Source organism: Sebastes umbrosus, chromosome 12 (genome assembly GCF_015220745.1).
Source record: "Sebastes umbrosus isolate fSebUmb1 chromosome 12, fSebUmb1.pri, whole genome shotgun sequence".
Taxonomy (NCBI): domain Eukaryota; kingdom Metazoa; phylum Chordata; class Actinopteri; order Perciformes; family Sebastidae; genus Sebastes; species Sebastes umbrosus.
The window spans coordinates 14,433,137-14,451,968 of record NC_051280.1 but is presented as its reverse complement, the minus strand read 5'-3'; the positions used below and the strand labels follow the sequence as shown (position 1 = coordinate 14,451,968).

Below are 18,832 nucleotides of genomic sequence, written 5' to 3'. Positions count from 1 at the left end.
TGACAACCTGTTTGGGGAGCTGTATAGATGGAGTTTTAATGAATACATAATCCAGTCATTACAAAGAAGGACTCCTCACAGTCACATGTGCGTTCTTATTCACCTGATGCAGAGATGTGGGATGCACTTTTTTTAAAAAGAGGTTTCCCAAAGAAAATAAACCTGCAAAGAGATGTCTGTTGTTGGTTACTGTTACTGTGCATATGCAAAATGCAGAGCAGCCATTCTTTTTCACTACTAAAATCAAATAAATTACCCAATGAATGGGAGGAAATAAAGAAAATATGTTTTTGTATGAATATACATAGAGACATTTGTATTTACATGTGCACTTCATACCCAGTGCAGTACCAGACCTGAGCCCGGACAATGCGAGTACAATAATACTGTCCTCACACAAAGTGCAAAGGTCATAATGAACTGGATTTTTGTTAATGAATTGAAACTCACCATCAGCAACTCACTGCTGCCCTCTACTGAACCCAACAAGCACACATTAACAATATATTAACAATATATAATTTTTAAATTGTACTTTTCATGGACTATTTTATCCCCTCATGGCCAGCAGGACAGTTAAGTCGACAGTCAACAGCACGTTTATGTTTTTCTGCTGAAGACTTGAAACTTGACTTGGACTCGCAAAAAATGACTTGTGAGAGTCGCTGCTTTTTAGTTCATGAAAGTATAGTACACTTTAACTTATAGTACTTAGCCAATGATATATGCATTACATAAACACAAAATACATTTCTCTTTTTGCCATTTGACTTGATGATTTGTGATGAGATAAAAAAAAAAATGATTGTTCTCGCATGCCTCTACGGTGAACGGATAATCCAAAAACCTGATGAATTGAAGTAAATTAATATCAAAACATCCTTTTACAAACTCTCACACACTTTAATAGGCTACTCTATCAACAAGTAAGCCAACTATTCTTTTCTGTCGGGCTATAAAGGCAAGAATACTTAATTTTACTTATCTTAATCTTGATCGAAAGATTAAGTAAATAGGCCTATAAGCCAAGTATATTTAGACTTTCAAGTATACTTGTCAGTATAAGCCAAGTATACTTAGACTTTTAAGTATACTTGTCAGTATGACTCAAGTATATTTAGACTTTTAAGTATACTTGTCAGTATGACCCAAGTATACTTAGACTTTTAAGTATACTTGTCAGTATGACCCAAGTATACTTTTGTTAAGTATATCTCTGATAAGAACATAAAAAGTAAACTGAAAGTATACTCTCTTATTTTAAGTTCAAAAGAAGTATACTAATAGCACACTTGAATAGACTTCATTTTGGTTAGGGCATTCCTTACACTTGCACATATCTCTTAAAGTAATAACCCTGAACAAAGTAGCAATTAACACTGTGTACATGCTAGAAGCACTTCAGCAGAGTTCAGGTAGGTTGTAATGTGGGGCTTCACCTGGAGTTGATTTGAGACTGATACTACTGTATAAAACCACAGCCAAGTTTGGTTTGGCTGCCTGGCTGTTAACTCTGTCGCACAGAAATGAGGAAAGTTTGTGAAACAAAAGCCAGAAAACCGAAGTGCGCCTCAAAGACCAAGGAAAACATAACAATAAGTGCAAGAGCACATGATATCATCATGCAGCTCAGCATCTGGGAAAGTACCACATTAACAGCCATGCGTTGCACATTTATGGTTTGACTAAACCAAAGAGAGAACCGAATCCAAACAATGTATGTCCAAAGAATGTATATTCACAAGAAATACAGTGAAATGTTAATCCACAGGGTGTGATGTTACCACGCTGATAGCGGATGATGTTGACGTTGAGTGTCATATCACTTTCAGTTGTAGACTACATATACACCCCCCTGGTTGGACTCAAGCACCTTCCTTCCAGGAACGTTTTCTCCCAGTTCTAACATTAACCAACAGGCCTTATTTCCTGAAACCAGAAACTCCCTCAGCAAAAGGAAACCCAGCAACACCTGCACTAGAGAGAGGCCGGCCAGGACATGAGTCAAACATCAGGCCATCAGACTGAGATGTAGTCTAATAGTGCACTGGATGTTAAAATGTCTCTAATATTTTGCTAACATATCTGCTCAACATTGATGATTACTCTTACAAAAAAGTAGTAAACTTCAAGTTTATTTTATGAAGTTAACTTATTTAAGTTCCAAGTATATTTCCCAAGTATACTTTATGTAGTAAGTATACTAATATCAATGTACTAGTACTGTACTTGCAGGTGTACTACTTCAATACTTCTTGGGACTAAATCGGCCCACTTTTTAGTTTATAAAAGTATATTTTTAAGTGTACTTTAAGTGTAAGAAAAGTAAACTGTGAGGACACAACTACATCTAAGTTGTGTTTTGTACTGCAATTATACTATGAAGTGTACTATATTACAAGGGAACTTAGAGGTATACTGTTAGTTTACTATATACTTGTGGTAAAGTGAAAAGTATACTCTCAGTAAACTAGTTTAATAGTTTTTACTGCAAGTACACTTCTAACTTTTTCTTTAACTTATAGTACTTAGCCAATGATTTATGCATTTATTTAAAGAGATTTGCTCCTTTTGCTATTTGACTTGATGTTTTGTGAGGAAATTAAGATAAATAATAAAATGACTTTTTCTCACATGTATCTACAGTAAACGGTGAATGAAAAAACAAAAAAAGTCTTGATGAATTAAAGTAAGTTCATATCAAAGCATACATTTACAAACTCTCACACACTTTAATAAGCTACTCTACCAAACAGTAAGCACAACTACAAGCCAAGTATACTTAGACTTTTCTGTATACTTGTCAGCAGAAGTATACTTAAGTATAATTTTGTTAAGTATATCTCTGATAAGTACATAAAAAGTATACTAGTATACTAATAGCATATTCGAATAAACTTTTTTTGGTAAGGGCACTCATGACAAATACTATGCATTGCTAAAAGCACATTATCTAAATGAAGGCACAAGACTCAAATGTATTTATATTGCCAAATGAAACAAGAAATAGGAGTTTTTTCAAATATATCACAATGAAAAACATATTCCTGTGGATGACAACTCCACTCTATTTTGTATTGCAGTCACATGGCTCCATATTTTGGAGCTCAGTGCAACCCACATGTGCCCTCGTAGCCCACAAACTCTGGCTGCTTTTTTCCCAGCGAGGAGTTGATTGATTGGCCATCAATGGAGACATGCTCCTCGAATGAGAGCGCTCGCCGCAGAACTATCACGTAAACACGCTTGGAAGTCAAGGCCAGCAAAATCCCTTGTGTCTCCATACCATCCGTTAGGAAGGCAAAGCCGGATCTCATGTATCTGTGGTCAGACGAGACCGCCACCACTTCCTCGTATTGCAAGGCTGCTTCAAAACCACGCCAGTGTGCGCTCTATTTCCCTAACCTTTTTTAAAAGGGTTGGAATTCACATAACCATGTGGTGTGCTTCTGGAGTTTGGGACTTCCAGGATATCACTGTTTATCACTCAAATCAACAAAAATAAACGGTGCACGGTGAAAACATTTTCCACCGTGCTGGAAGGACTTTTCATAATGTCATAACTAGGCATCCCTCATGTGCTTTCAGTCTCTCACATCTTTCATGGTCGGCTTTGTTTAACAGAAGTGATAAGTTCATGCTAACCGGGACCAGACTGTTGAGTGAGGCTGTCGGTCTTCTTTCAAACCCTTTTGTGTAAGGCGTCTTCCTGATTCATAATTGAGCGCTCAGCCACTTGCCAAATTAAATCTGGTCCACTGTTGACATGAAGTCAGGGGTGGTCAGCTGATGCCGACAGCCTTGGTGCCAACAGGATGTTATACAGTAATAGTAGTAGAGCGTATAAAGAGAGCTACTTCCACACAACAGCATACACAGCGGCTGACACAGTAATTAACATCCGTTTCTAGTTTGCATGTGTTTTGATATTCTCTGTTGCAATTTGTCACATGGGAGCCGACTATGAGGGGCGTCGGCGGTTTGCTTTTTGTTAAAGGAATAAAGCCTCGTTAGAATTCAGGAGGCTCAGTTCACTGGCGTTTCTTTTCTTCCAAAAAAATACAAATCTAATTTGCGCTGCAGTTAATAAATTATGTTGTTTCTTTGGCTTTAATGGTCATTTTGTGCCAGGATACTGTTCTCAAGTGTTGTGGTTGTTCAAAACCTTCAGCTTTCCTTTCAAAATGTTTCCAAGGCACTCATCTCCAACTGGTGTTTAAAGGTGATAAAAACTTATATTACATTGTTTGGAAGAGCTAAAAAGTCTCAGCTAGTGAGATCCACATGCTCCAGACAGAGCATTCAGACCCCTTCACTTTTCATATTTCATGTTGCAGCCTTGTGCTAAAAAACACCACATTTACACAAGTATTCAGACCCTTAACTCAGTACTTTGTTGAAGCACATTTGGCAGTAAGTCTCTCTGATGCAACAAGTTTTACGCACATTGATTTGGGGATTTTTTACCATTTTCTGCAGACCCTCTCAAGTTGTGTCAGGTTGGATGGGGACCGTTAGTAGACAGCAATTTTCTGGTCTCTCCGGAGATGTTTGAGTGGGTTCAAATACCAGCCCGGTTTCATTCCCAGGGCGTCAAATACCGATGTTTTTGTCACGGCCGTCGCCGTTCGATACCGTCGCACAAGGCACCCCTTAGCGTTGGTATGAAATGCACCCGGCGTTCTATTAACTTGAATGTAAACCCATCTGCGGCAAGAGTAAATGCTGCAAAAAAGTGCGTCAGGAGTGCGGTGACGTAGTTTAAAGAGTCAAAAGACACAAACCGGACCGGCAGGAGGGGAGGTGGATGTTCATTTGTGTCCCGTGTTCACAACGTTCAGTGTCATTTTCACTTTACAAACGTAATAGATTTAAGATCAACCATGTGTAGTTCTTTCTTAAACCTAGTGGTTTTGTTGCCTAATCCTTTCGTGAAACCAAGGGCTGGTATGTGAGGAGTTGGGATGAGAACGTTTTGCAAATATGGGCTCTGTCTGGGCCACTAAAAGACATTCACAGTTGTCCCCAAGCTACTCCTGTGATGGGCGGCGTCTCCCTCACTGGCAAAACAAGGCTTGTCATCATTGAAAGCCATCTCAATGCAGTGAGATATCGGGATGAGATTCTGGAGCCAGTGGCGATCCCATATCTCCACAATCTGGGACATAACTTCATCCTCCAAGACACAACGCTCACCCCCACAGAGCCAGGGTTATCACAGACTACCTCCACAATGTGGGAGTAGAGAGAATGGAACGGCCTGCCAAGAGTCCACACCTCAACCCAATTCAACACTTGTGGGATCAGCTTGGGCGTGCTGTACGTGTTAGAGTGACCAACACAACCACGCTGGCTGACCTGCAACGACTCCTGGTTGAGGAATGGAACGACATCCCACAGCAACGTGTGACCAGGTTGGTGACCAGCATAAGGAGGAGGTGCCAGACTGTTGTGGCTGCGTATGGATCTTCCACCGCTACTGAGGCTCCTGACGGTGTATTAAATGAATAAAGTGTAAAATTGCCAATATGTCTTGTTTGTTCCTTGTTACTGATAGAGAGTTCAATCATCCAATCCACCAAACAACTCAAAACAAGAGTAAATACCAACTGGAGAATACACTGTTTACCATTGACGGAGCATTTTGGCAAATTTTTCTTGGACGCTACCCACATAATCAGCTGTGCTGCTCATCCCACAAATGCATGATCCTTACAAGTTGGACATCACTGTGAAGGTAAATAAACAGGCTTTCCAACGACGTCAAATACAATGCCAATTAGCATTGTAACAACAGAGATATAATCCACCAAACACAAGTTTCCAAACTTACTACAAAGTTACTGTTGTTATATCAGTCTATCTAGGCACCCACACATACCACTGAGCACACCATATATTATAGAATGTCATTTACTGCACAACCATCTACCTATCTTACATATTAGCAGCCCAGCCTCTCCCTGCTAAGAGGACACAATGAGGCACACCTGTTTGCACTTTCCCTGACTGAGCTGCTGAGCAGCTGGTCTACCCAGACGGCCAAGGCAGAACAACAAGAATCCTATCAACCCTTAAAACAAACAAACTAAACAACCTTGTGTCATTTATAAACCTTAATTGATAATGTATCAAATAAACTGAAACATTGGACAGAAATTAATAATGAAGCAGACACAAAACCACTGTTAATTTTTGGGAACAGGACCTCGTGAAAAGAGAGAAGGCAACCTTTTCACAGGTAATATATAAAAAAAAAAATGATTATAGCAGCTTTAAACCAACAAAAGTTTGAGACTGAATTGTATTGCAAATATATGCTCTTACAGACTTTCAATTGTGACGACTTCTTATCTGAATTCATAAAAAGGAATTAATTACGATACATACAATTCCAGTTGTGTTGTTTCTTTTATTAATTTGTTTGCTATAAGAAAGACACAGGTGTACTTTCCCCCTTATATTTAGAGCTAACTGTTTAGTTGTCTCCAGTGTCTGGATTAATTTGGTATCATCAGCAAAAAGAAGCCTCTATACAGCGCTGAAATCATTATTTTAAAAACATACAGTACAGATATTTCAAGTTTAACCTCCAGCTAATTAAAAGTTGACAGTGATAACGGACCACAATAAAATCACAGAGTTACAATACATGTGTCTGTCATTTACAGATATTACAGAGTTAGAATAGTATCAATCTTTAGCAAGACATATACGGTAGATGATGTGGATCTTAATATGGAGTATTTTGTGTATAATATCTAAAAACAAACAGAAGACGTGTTTTCTGTTGTTTTCAAGAGTCCCAGAACTCAGTTGCACATTTACAGCCTTCTGCTATATATTGGTAATGATGGGACATTTTCACTTGATGCAATACGAAGCAGCGATATTGAGACATGCAACATTACGCCACAGGGAAAACTGTGTCCGGAGAGGATAAGTGACACCTACTGTAAGACCTGAGAAAGACAAGTCATCAGGACAGAGAAGGTTCTAAAAATGAAGAATGGCAGTACATCATCAGATATAACTGGGATGACACTTGTCAGAACTTGTCAATCTGTCAGTATATTACTTGCAAATCATTTAGTTGGGAAATCTGTTCACCCAATTTACGTCAACAAGATCAAATCAGGGTTATCCTCCACTGTTATTTCACTACATTGCAATGGAAACAACATGCAGTTTGTTATAAATTAATTTGTGCAGAGAATAAATAAGCTAGTTATTTTCAAATGTCCATTTTGCTCTTCATTCTTGTCTCCCATTGGGCCCGGGGAAGGTGTAAACTGCTGTGTGTTTCTGATACACATATAAGTCATCAGCGTATTTCTTCACCTGCCAGCTTTGCTGGGAGGGCACGAGACGCAACAGGGATACAAGCTATTCCCCCAAATCTCCCACTCAGATGCCACAACCGATCAGCAGTGGCACGTTTCCACCAAGCAGTCCAGTTCAGTTCAGCTCATTACACAATAGAACGGTTATTATTGTGTTTCCATTAGAAAAAATTGTGGATGGTACCAATCGAACCATTCCCTTTTTGGTACCACCTCGGTCGAGGTTCAAGGCGAGCTGAGCCGATACTAAAACACAGTGCAGACCACTGATTGGTCAGAGAGAATCATCACCAGCGCGACACGGGACATCTTGCGCAAACCCGCTGTTTTTAAAAAGCCAAGCTACCATCAATAGCGACCACAATTTTGAATTGACGAAACCCAGATTTTTAGACATGGCAGCTAGCAAAACTACGTTGGAAGCACTACGCACACTACACCATTCAATTGACAAAGTGCTGCCGTTCCTCTGTTTGGTTGCCTCTGAAATTATTCAATAAGTGTCGCGTTGAAGATGATGTCACGGCAGTTTCACGTGCCGCCGCTACGGCGATCAGCTGAGAATCCAGCTTACACTGAGGGGGTTCTATTCGCAGTGGAGACATAGCCAGAGCACCAAAAGTGAGTCGAGCCAAGCAGAGCCGTACCATGCAGCGGAAACACGGCTTAGGAGTCACTAGTGCACTGATGAGGATGTGATCCCTCACTGGCTTCCCACTACGAACATTGCCTGGGTGGGCAATCAGGTGCCCATTTTAGTTATATGCCTGATGGTCGATTTCTAGAGCACAATTTTCTTCAATTTTTCTTTTCACAGAATCTGAACCAAGTGGTCTTCAAGAATGTTATTTGATGTAAAATAGAAAAAAAAAGTGTTTTCAAAATGACAGTTGCACAGCCGATTGCATCTAAGCCAAATGTGATGCTAACAATCCTAGCCACAGCTGCTAAGCGCTGCAAAACGCACATTCAGACAGCAGAGCGCAGACTCATAAAGATGTCTCATTCCAGTCACACGTGTTTGAAATGTTTCAAATAAAATAATGAAATTAAAAAAAAATAAAGACGAAATCGCATTTGTAGAAAAAGCAAAGTCATAATTTGAATCTGAAGTGCAAATTTCAGGGATTCTGGTAAACATCCTTAGTGTTAAGTGAACATTGCTGCCCTCCCATGTGATTATAAGCAACACAAATCCTATGAAGTATTTTTGAGAATATGTGACTCCCTACTCTTCCGCTGTTCTCACATTGTACCAATCCCGTGAGGACAATGAGGAAGCTTACGGTGCATTTTCTCAGGAGGGACGTGGTGACCGCATGTGTCTGCTGGACTGTCAGAGCTACAGCAGCCTTTTCATGCGGCAGGTGTGCTTATCTATGTGCATGGTGGCTCGGTCAGTGGAGCTAGTCAGGTCGTCCAGAACATCATCCTGCCGTTCCAGCTCTGTCTCTGCCTCCAGGGCGAGGTTCTTCAGCTGCATCAGCATCTGCACACACACACACACACACACATAATCCAATATGTACACCCTTGTGGAGGCACACACACTCTTTGTTTAAGCTATTACACACTAGCCCCCAGTGAACATGGACAACTGAGGCGCAAGACACAAATAAAAGACGATTAAACCTACCGAAGATTGGTGAGCAGTTGCAGGGTGGAACATGTGGACCATATGTGGAGACGTGTAAAGACGGGGTCAGCGAGTTAGAAAGCGAGTGTGTTGGTGAGAAAGAGGAGTAGGTGAGAATGAAAATGTAATTTAATTCAAAGTTTTATTTCCTCTAACTTTGGCTGCAAAGACAATAGCCTGCTGCTTAATGCCTGCAGATGAGAGAGAGAAACTTTACAATTCAACTCCAACCATAATGCAATAACAGCTACTCATGTGGCAGATATGATAATATTTCACATCATGAAGCTTGGGAAGATATTCAGAGAGAAGTCTCGGCTTATCTCCCGGGATCATTGATATCACACAATACTGTTTGTTTTCAGCTCTCGGTGGTTTTTAAGGAATACAGCGACTACATCTCCACGGTCCAACAACTGTGTATGTTATGGTCGATGGAACAACTTAAATATAAGGTGATGTGCCAAGCAAAACCTAATAAACACTTGTCCAAACCCCACCACCATGGTTTCTAAACTAATATTATGCTATGCTTACACATGCTCTCACACACCCACCGACATTATGTCAGTTTTCACTGGCCGGTACGCGCGGACGCTGCAACCGAGCACAGGAACAGCTCCAGACAGCAGTTTGAAAAACAGATAGTATGTCAAAACACACCCGAGGAACGACTGTATTCGCTCACTCAGGTCTGCGACTTTACTATTTCAACATGACTGAATCACACCTTGCAAGTTAACATTCACGGGAGTTTTCGGTGTGTCATAGAAAAAACACAGAAAATTACTATTTTTAGCTGCTGCTTACACGATGGTTAGAGGACTTAAGTCATGTAGAAAGCCCTAAAATTAAACATTTAGGCTAGAAGTGATAGAAAAACACATGAGCTAAAATGCTAGTCTTGTGCATGAGTGGGGTAAATTTCAGGACTGTGAATTAATAGAAAAATACATGAGATCTACGAATGAGTGAACCAGTTTCTAGCAAAGTAGGAATTTCCAACCTCAAACAATAACACTGGTATAAAAATGCTCTGACAAAGGGGAATATTTGCTAAAGCACTTACTGCAGGACATTAAACCGAGTGACCCAGTCTGTACAAGTTGGCCCACTGTAGATTCTAATCTGGACATGAATTACATTAAGAGTAGGGTGTGTACAGAAACATAGCATTAAGTCCAAATTGGCAGCCTTTGAAGTTTTGGACTGCTATCAGCTGGAGACAATACGCCATTATTGAACACAATAGACCAGCCAACCTGTATGACTGGCCCTGTGCTATCACTGCTATGATTCATTTGTTTGAAAAATGATTATATAGACAAAGACAACAGTGAAACATTGTACATTGTTATTATGTTCAATAATATGAGGTATAAAGTGTGAACAATGCCTCGTTCGAGATAAGGTATCATGAAACACTGCAACACACTGCAACAAAGGTTGGTCATATAAGGCTGCAAGCAAATGTCAGCCCCGATATTCTGTATATGTCAATCATGTTGTTACCGGTGACTGCTATTCCTCTTTGTCAGGGAATTTGCAAATCTTTATTTTTTTGGCTGCTCTACATGACATATTAAATAATTTGCCAATTTGCAATCAATGTGTCTGTAAAGTGAGCACAAATGTCTCATGTTGTTTCTTAATTCACATATTAAAGTGCTGATGGCTGAATATCTTTTATAGCTAACAAACAGCTCTGATTAGAGGCAAACCGGGCCAATATATAAAGTTTATCCGCCAATTTTGGCTTATTGCATATAGATTAGTGCTATAACAGAAATGCCAAAGATAAGTTTGAAGTTGTTTAGAATATTAGAATATTTTGTCAACCAGAGAGCACTGGCAAGTTTATTTTTTAACTGTAAAGTATACATATTTTGGTCACAATTCTTTAAAAAATTAATATGAAGGAGCCTTATCAACAATGTTTGTTTATGTTATGTGTTTATGTAAAAAGAAAAACAAGAAAATTGGCAAATATATCAATATCAGATTTTTTAAAAACGTTCAAATATGTATGTATTGGCCTCCGAAACATTTCATCCCTCGGGTTATAGTTCTAATGTGCATTCATTGCAAAGATGGTTTAGTTACTTCTGTGTTGGAGAGTCTACACTCATTCAATAATCTAAAGGCCGTATGTGATGCGCATCTTAACATGATGTAACAAAAAACAAAAGTATTGTATTGAAAAGGTTTTACATTAAAGGCTCTAAATTTGATATTCCGGAGCATTAATATAACAGGAAACAACTATTTGCTATGTATAGATAAAGAGGAGTAATGTCTACCTGAGTAGAGAATGAAGTCGCTCTCCCTCTGAGTGTGTTGTAATCTGAGCTTCTCTTTGCTTTATTGACAAAACTGGGCCGCCCGCCCGCCCATGCTTTAAGGCATGTGAGTGCATGTGAGTGTGAAAAAACTGGCTAGCCCACAGCCGCCGCTCTGCACTGCTCTCATATGGTGGTTACAGCTGATAACGCTGTCAGGAACGACGTCATTGTCACGGAAGCGTTGCCCCCCACCCGCCAGCTCCCCCTCAGGTAAACGCTGTTATCTCCGTCAGCACTTTTGCCATTGTTTGCACTGTTGCGCTGTTCGCACCATTAGCTGTGAGCCGCCAGCTCGTCGTCCGCCATGTTGAGAGCTGTTGAGAGGTAACATAAATGCTCCCAATCTCATATTGAGCTCCCTTAAATATCTTATTCTAAGCTACCTGGAATAGTGTGTCACACACACACACACACACACAAACAAAATGTGTGAATCATAGGTCGGAATTTGCGTCACTGTTTAGGTCTTGCCACCACAGACCGTGTCTGTAATATTTCTCAGCGCTGCGAGGAGGATCTGAATGGAAAGACGCTGTAAAGTCTGACCAAATGCCTGAACAGGTTTCTTTCCTTCTCTTAAAACCAGGATGGACTCTGGCTTGTGGTCTCACTAAATAACATTTTAACCATACAGGACCGAAAAAAAAATCAAATCATGGTGAATTGTGGGTTGGAATGGAACTATCAAAATACATGCCACTTAAAACCATAGGGTTGTTTACTATAATACATATAAATATACAAATGTGAAAAATCTATATTCATACATGTTCTCACCTGTTTGAGTTCCTGGGCCTCAGCCTGACTGACAGTCGGCTGGAGGACGTGCACCTGCAACTGGGACAGCTCTCCTGCTGGGACCTCCAGCGGGAGCTCTGTGTCTTGGCACCTCTGCAGCGAACCTGACTCCATGGGTGGAGATGGTGAAAAAAGTGCAGAGTGCATACGTTGTTTATGAGGAAAACCAGACAGTAAACTCAAAGTAACTGAGGCAATCAGGATGAAGTGACTCATCAAAACACATTTCTGTCAAGCTGAGACACTAATAACCGTGTCTAAAAGTCATGTGGATGAAATGTTTTTACATGTGGCTACACACCTATAAATATACAGAGGTGGAAACATGGACCTTTACTGACACTTAGTGGTCAATTTCATACTAGACATGGAAACAGTGAAGTAGTGCCTTACCTTCATTCCACTTCCCCTCTGTGTCACACGGAGATGAAGCTGGAGTTGCTCTGAAAGCAGCGTATTCACCAGTGAACTCCACTTTCTTTTTGTACTGCATGTCCAACACTGACATTGCCTCGGGCATCTTGGCAGACAGGAACCTGTAGCATATATCTGGCTTCCCGATAAACCGCTGTCTAACAGTGATCTCGTACGGACTGTGCACCCGGATTTCGTCGATTTCATTTCGTTCGAAGCGGTGAAGGAGTTGGCCGTTTGTGTCTCGCACCTCCAGTGAGGACACCAGCACTAACAAGCATCCGGGTTTTAAGTCAGAGTTCCCGCCTTTGGTCACCACAGCTGGGATGCTTGAGATCACCTTATTTCTACCGGACCCTTTGCCAGCCGCAGAGGCAGCTGCAGCTCTTGCGGCGTCCTCAGCCTTGGCTTCCTGCTGAGTCTTCCAGGGGAGTTTACCAAAAGGCCACCAGGAGGGAGACTCCAGCTCTGACAGAAGTCTACAACAGAGTTAAAAGGGAAAGGAAGAATTCATGGGTTCACTATCATATTAAGCCTGTTTTTGTATTGCAACTACTTAGTTATAGCAGTCAACAGCATAACAATAATACATATTTAGATAATTACTTGTCAGCCACGCCCAGATCAGAGTCAATCTTCTCCAGTCCCTGCATCATGTTATCAAACTGCTCTCCTTGGTGGCTGAGGACTATGCCGGTGTCCTCCAGTCTCCTCTGGGCTCCCGCCACCAGGTTGATCAGCTCTCTGCCTTTGGAGGGTTGACATTCGGCCCCCTGAGCCTCTGAGCCGGGGGACAGAAGGCGTTCTCTCCAGAAATGCTCTAACACATTGTAAACCACCACCCTGTTGGGCTTAAGGGATCCAAACCAGTGTTTCACGTTGCCTTCTTCGAGCACCGTGAGAGTGCTGAAGATGAAACTGGACGACTCCATCTTGATCTCCATGATCCTGGAGAGGCGGAAGCTGGCGACACTCTCCTTACTCTGGTTAGAGACGAAGCGCACCGTGGTCCTGGTGAGGGACAGGGTGCCATTTTCCCAACGCTTCTCGCTGTTGATGTAATAGGAGCCGGGCCAGCTGTGGATAGGAACGTCCCGACTCATTTTGGAAGGAGGTGTACACTGATTCACCTAGAAGGACAAAATGAACTTCAATATGTACCATATACACATGCACAGACTGTTGCTGTTATATCTATAATGACATCATTGTACTCAGTGATCTCTCTGTCCTGATAGTGAACATACTTTCTTGTATAATAAGGGATCCAAGTGTAGCAGCTGTAGAATGGTTGCTGGTAGACTGAAGGACACCACTCAGACCAGGAATCAGGATCTGCACCTTTATATAATGGAATAGATGGAATAGAAAGCTTTATTGTCATTGTATTAAATACAACGAGATTCACAGTTGCCACTTCTGGTCAGTGCTTTAAAACAAATACTTGACAAGACTAAACGAGGCAGACAAAACATATAACAGGTAAAACACACACAGTTATAAAGCAGATAAAACAGGTTAAGTAGATGTACTATATAAATATAAACAGAAATGTTACACTAGAAGGATAAAATATAAAAATAGATGTAATGTAAACAGAGGTAATTGCACTTGTAAAATAGGTGGGGTAGATGTAATAAATAAATAAATGTCAACAAAGGTAGTTGCACTTGAGGTGTATATAGCATCAACGATATTGCACAGACAAATGTATTTACATTCAGGGTATTTATATTGCACTTTATTTTCTATAAGGAGCAGCACAGGGCACAGTCAACACACACACACACACACACAGTGGCAGGCTCTTTCTCAGTACCCAGTACAAAAGAGTATACACATATAACAAAATACAGTAATAAATAAAATATGTGCACATAAAAAATGCAGAAGTGTATTTTGAATCAGTAAATACAGTAAAAGCTAAAAGAAAATAACCAATAAATAAAATGCATATCCCCCTGAAATTAATGTAATAATTTTACTAGGTTTTTTAACCCTCCAGTTTACAAGATAATAAAATAGAAGTGCACTGTAAATAATTAACTTATCTTCATATAAGGCTACTCAACTAATGCAGTCCTTCCTGAAAAATAAATAAATAATAAAAATAACATGACCAACATATTGACTCAGCTACACAAGCAGCAGATGAGCTCAGCTGAGGCGTTCACACACTTACAGCTTCAGCAGAGGAAAAGAAACCTTTCTATCCAACTCACCGCATTACTAGTGCGTCATTACAACGTTATAACCCCTTTTAACACGTTTTAACACGTATCACTCGCTCTTGGTGCGATTATATCAGTCCTACACAGCATTAATCAACAACATCACCTGGGTTGGGGCTGAGCATTACGTTACCCCCAAACTCCTCTCATAGCTGGTGTTTATTACGGAAGTGACGTCACACTAGTGATGTGTTGGTCAAAACGAGCTGGCTCAAAGAGCCGGCTCTTTTAAGTGAAGCTATTTGTACGTGTCCACAGGCTCCGTGCTTTCCACGCTTCCCATTCATTGTCTGTGTAAGCAGCCGCGCAATGCATTCTGGTAGCGTGGCGTCGCGATTCGAGAAACGGAGCGTCACGACACCCGCTCCTCATTTGCATAAAGTTGAGGGCTAGTCTACTTTATGTAAATCACGGGCGTCCGACGTGACTCTGTGCCTCTCGAAACTTCTGGGAATATTTTAAAATAAACATTGTCAATCCAAAATAAAGACAGATTCAGCAACTGCACGGCTTATTTCTCGCCTCAAATGTTTTCAGAAACACAGTTCGGTGAACTATTTTCGTGAAATAAGAGAAGAAAGTTTCCAAATGAGCCTCCATACTGTTTCCGGTTTGAAAGCTGGGAGCAGCAGCCAATGGCGGGAAAGTGTTCGTCCAATCAGGTGGGGAGAGCCTTGTGTCTAGTGACAGCCCACCAACCGTCCAATGTTGGAAAGAGTCGAGTCCCCTCGCGATAAAAAACGTCCTTGTGGACACGTACCAAAAGAGAGTGTGGTGAGAAGAAAAGATGAGTGACGGTCGGAAACGAAGCAGCATGTAAAATTATGGTATTCTGGAATATTATGAGGTTTAGTATAATTATATTGAATAGTTTAAGTGATATATGTTCACACATACTAATCATAGGTCAAAACAGCTAAAGCTAAATTTGGCTGAATTATATAAAAGGCAGAAGTGGTACAAATGAAGAGCCGTTTAGGAGCCGAAAGAACCGGCTCTTCTTTGGTGAGCTGAGCCAAATGATCTGGCTCACTAAAAAGAGCCGAAATTCCCATCCCTACGTCACACCGGAGCACGACTGTATTTACTGTCCGACTGGAAAATTGTGCTGCTGTCAGAAAAAAGCTAACGCGCTACAAGGCTTTTGTAAAAAAAAATATTATTGTTATTAGCTCGGACCGGCGGGTTTCGGAATTAGCAAAATAGCGTGGCAGTTTTCGCATTAAATACATTGAAACCTTAATATAGGCAGTAGTGAAGTGGAATAGTTAAATAAACAGCAACTGTAGTACATGTGCGTCGCCGTTAAGGAGCCTGCTATCTTCTTCGAGTCATTATGCAGCTGATGTAAAAATAGAAACAATTGCATAATGTTAGCTTTGATTTGACACATTTGATATTTGACAGCAAAAGTGAAAAGATGATCGCTATATAATGTTAAACAGATCGACCCACTAGCTTATTCCTTACCGTTTCTTGCTTTCTTGCAACAGCTAAGCTTTGCTATCTTAGCTGGCTAGTCGAGGTGTTGTTGTTTACCATCAGTATGGACAGGGAGGCGTACCGTAACTGCTGCAGCCTGGTCAAAATACCGAGGCAGTCCTATGAACAGTTTTGGTCTTCACATTTTCTAGATTACATCGACAAAGAGCTGAGCTATTCAAAGTTTTTCAAGAAATACCTGCTTCCCAATCACCCGTGTATGTTTTCGAGAAGGTTCACAGAGGACTGGAAGTGTAGGAAACAATGGGTGTCTGAGGAGGGGAAGCCTGATTTCCAGAAACTGCTGCAAGATTTTGGTAAATAAATATATATATATATTACTAATGCGTTAACTAACTACCATACATCGGAGCACGGTTTCACAACAGCTTCTTCATCCCAGCTACAATAAGACTGGTGGCAAAGGACATTAAAGAGGGACACAAATACTCCACACCTCACCTCCATACCATTATTGACACACAGTACACCTGAGCTGAATGGACTGTAATGCTGCGCAATATGCTGCCTTCCACTGTGTAATTGTCTGAAATATAAATGAATTATTTATTTTTTTAACATGGTCATGGAGCATATATACTGTATATTCTTGGGGTATCGTTCCTATGCAGAGTGTAGTTTATCTTATTTATTGACTACACTGAAGGCGTTTTATATTTTAATAATTTATTTATTTATTGTGTTGAGTTGAATGTGCTACTCATTTTGTACCGTAATTACCTTGTGCCTTTTCTACCTTTTTCTTTTTTTTTTCTTGGTGTAAACTGCTCAGAATTCCAATGCACTTATAGGTGCAAATGGCAAATAAAACTCTTGAATCATTATGCAGCTGCTGCTGCTGCAATGACTGGTGTCATGTGCTGTAAGATAATGCATTTGCTCTTTTATCACAGATGAGACTCCTGTTCCTGTTGCAAACTGCAATGCAAAGGAGTACAATGCAAACCCTAAACAAGTAATGCCTTTCAAGGAATTTATACAATACTGGAAGGACTACATCCAGAATGGCCACTCATCACCTAAAGGATGTCTCTATCTAAAAGACTGGCACATGGCAAGGTATCAATTAATATTATGGATTGAACTAAACTTTGTTTCATGCAGCACAATGTGAAAAATATGTACCCATGATGGATTTAATATTATTGTTTCCACAGAGACTTTCCAGAGCATAATGTTTACACCACACCAGTCTTCTTTTCTTCTGACTGGCTCAATGAATACTGGGATACACTTGAAGTGGATGACTACAGATTTGTCTACATGGGACCTAAAGGCTCATGGTATGAAACGTTTAACATCATACCGGCAAAACACAGATAATAGCTTTTTTTTGTCAGGTAAAAAAAGTTGTCTGAATATTTTATATATATAGTTGTGAGGCAACGCATTATGGGACATCTATCAATCAGATGCACTTTCTTTGTCTCCAGGACCCCGTTCCACGCTGATGTGTTCCGCTCCTACAGTTGGTCTGCAAACATCTGCGGAAGGAAGAAATGGCTCCTGTATCCCCCCGGTCAGGAGGAGTTTTTACGAGACACTCACGGCAACCTCCCTTATGACGTAACATCAGCCGAGCTTCGAGACAGAGGCCTTTTCCCACACTCCGACGAGGCGTGTCAACCTCTTGAGATTATTCAAGAGGCAGGTGAAATCATTTTCGTGCCCAGTGGCTGGCACCATCAAGTTTATAATCTGGTAAGAACTGTAAAGGCGACAAAATCTGAGTTAAAATATTTACCAAATGACATATCATACATCATGGTCTGTAATTGTGACGGGAATTCTCTCTCTTTAATGTTTATTATTACAGGAGGACACCATCTCTATTAATCATAACTGGTTGAATGGCTGCAATGTAGACATCATGTGGCAGTTCCTTCAGAATGAGCTATCGTCTGTTCAAAAAGAGATAGATGAGTGGAGAAACACGATGGACTCTTGGCATCAGCACTGCCAGGTACTTCAGAGATGAGCTTGTTCAGCCCGCATGCTTTCTAGAAACTTGCTGCTGCCGTGAATGTTTGCAATATCATATTTAAAGTCATTGTTGTTTGTTACTTTTCAGGTCATTATGAAAGCCTGCTCTGGTGTTAACTATGCAGAATTTGCCTCGTTCCTGAAAATCATTGCCGACAACCGAATGGCTTTCCTGAATGCTTGCTCCTCTGGGGATCCCTCCGATTACCCGCGACATCTCTCAGAGACGCTCACCAGACTCGGACCTTACCACGCTGCCTTTGACCTACAAAGAGTGGCTCACGTAATTGAATGCCTGCTCTGCAATGAAGACTTTAAGCGGCTCGATCATTCATCGTTGACTTTGCAGCCAGAAACCATGTTGCAGCAAATTCGGGACACCATACAATCCACAAGGGGGCAGCATCTCCTTTATCAGGAATAAGATGTTCAGTGGCGTCTAAATGTTGTTGTTGCCTGGGAATGGCTTGAATGAAAAGTGCCAATTTGTATAGTGCGAAAAGTGTTGATATGAATGTTTGGAATTTTTTTTTGCACTGAAAGATGGATTAATAAATAAAAAAAAACACAAGTTAATTGAGG

At 40.7% G+C, this 18,832-nt stretch overlaps 2 protein-coding genes across 4 annotated transcripts; one reads left to right on the top strand and one right to left on the bottom strand.

The window, feature by feature from the left end:
- Positions 1–6,392: 6,392 nt before the first annotated feature.
- snap47 (synaptosome associated protein 47) lies at positions 6,393–16,364 on the bottom strand. Of its 3 annotated transcripts, none has more exons than XM_037787106.1 (6): positions 16,235–16,364; positions 13,781–13,874; positions 13,140–13,663; positions 12,513–13,012; positions 12,099–12,223; positions 6,393–8,832 (listed from the first exon to the last, which is right to left on the bottom strand). In XM_037787106.1, the coding sequence occupies exons 3-6, from the start codon at positions 13,634–13,636 to the stop codon at positions 8,686–8,688; spliced, it is 1,269 nt and encodes a 422-aa protein (XP_037643034.1). In that variant the 5' UTR covers positions 13,637–13,663; positions 13,781–13,874; positions 16,235–16,364; the 3' UTR covers positions 6,393–8,685. The 3 variants fall into 3 exon arrangements, with proteins under 3 accessions (XP_037643034.1, XP_037643033.1, XP_037643035.1); XM_037787105.1 differs by lacking the exon at positions 16,235–16,364 and adding an exon at positions 14,756–14,927; XM_037787107.1 differs by lacking the exon at positions 16,235–16,364 and adding an exon at positions 14,756–14,929 and having other exon boundaries at positions 8,696–8,832; positions 12,099–12,227.
- Positions 15,842–18,826, top strand: jmjd4 (jumonji domain containing 4). Its single transcript, XM_037787104.1, has 6 exons — positions 15,842–16,563; positions 17,161–17,326; positions 17,425–17,550; positions 17,701–17,968; positions 18,084–18,230; positions 18,339–18,826. The coding sequence occupies exons 1-6, from the start codon at positions 16,311–16,313 to the stop codon at positions 18,672–18,674; spliced, it is 1,296 nt and encodes a 431-aa protein (XP_037643032.1). The 5' UTR covers positions 15,842–16,310; the 3' UTR covers positions 18,675–18,826.
- The last annotated feature ends 6 nt before the right edge of the window (positions 18,827–18,832 follow it).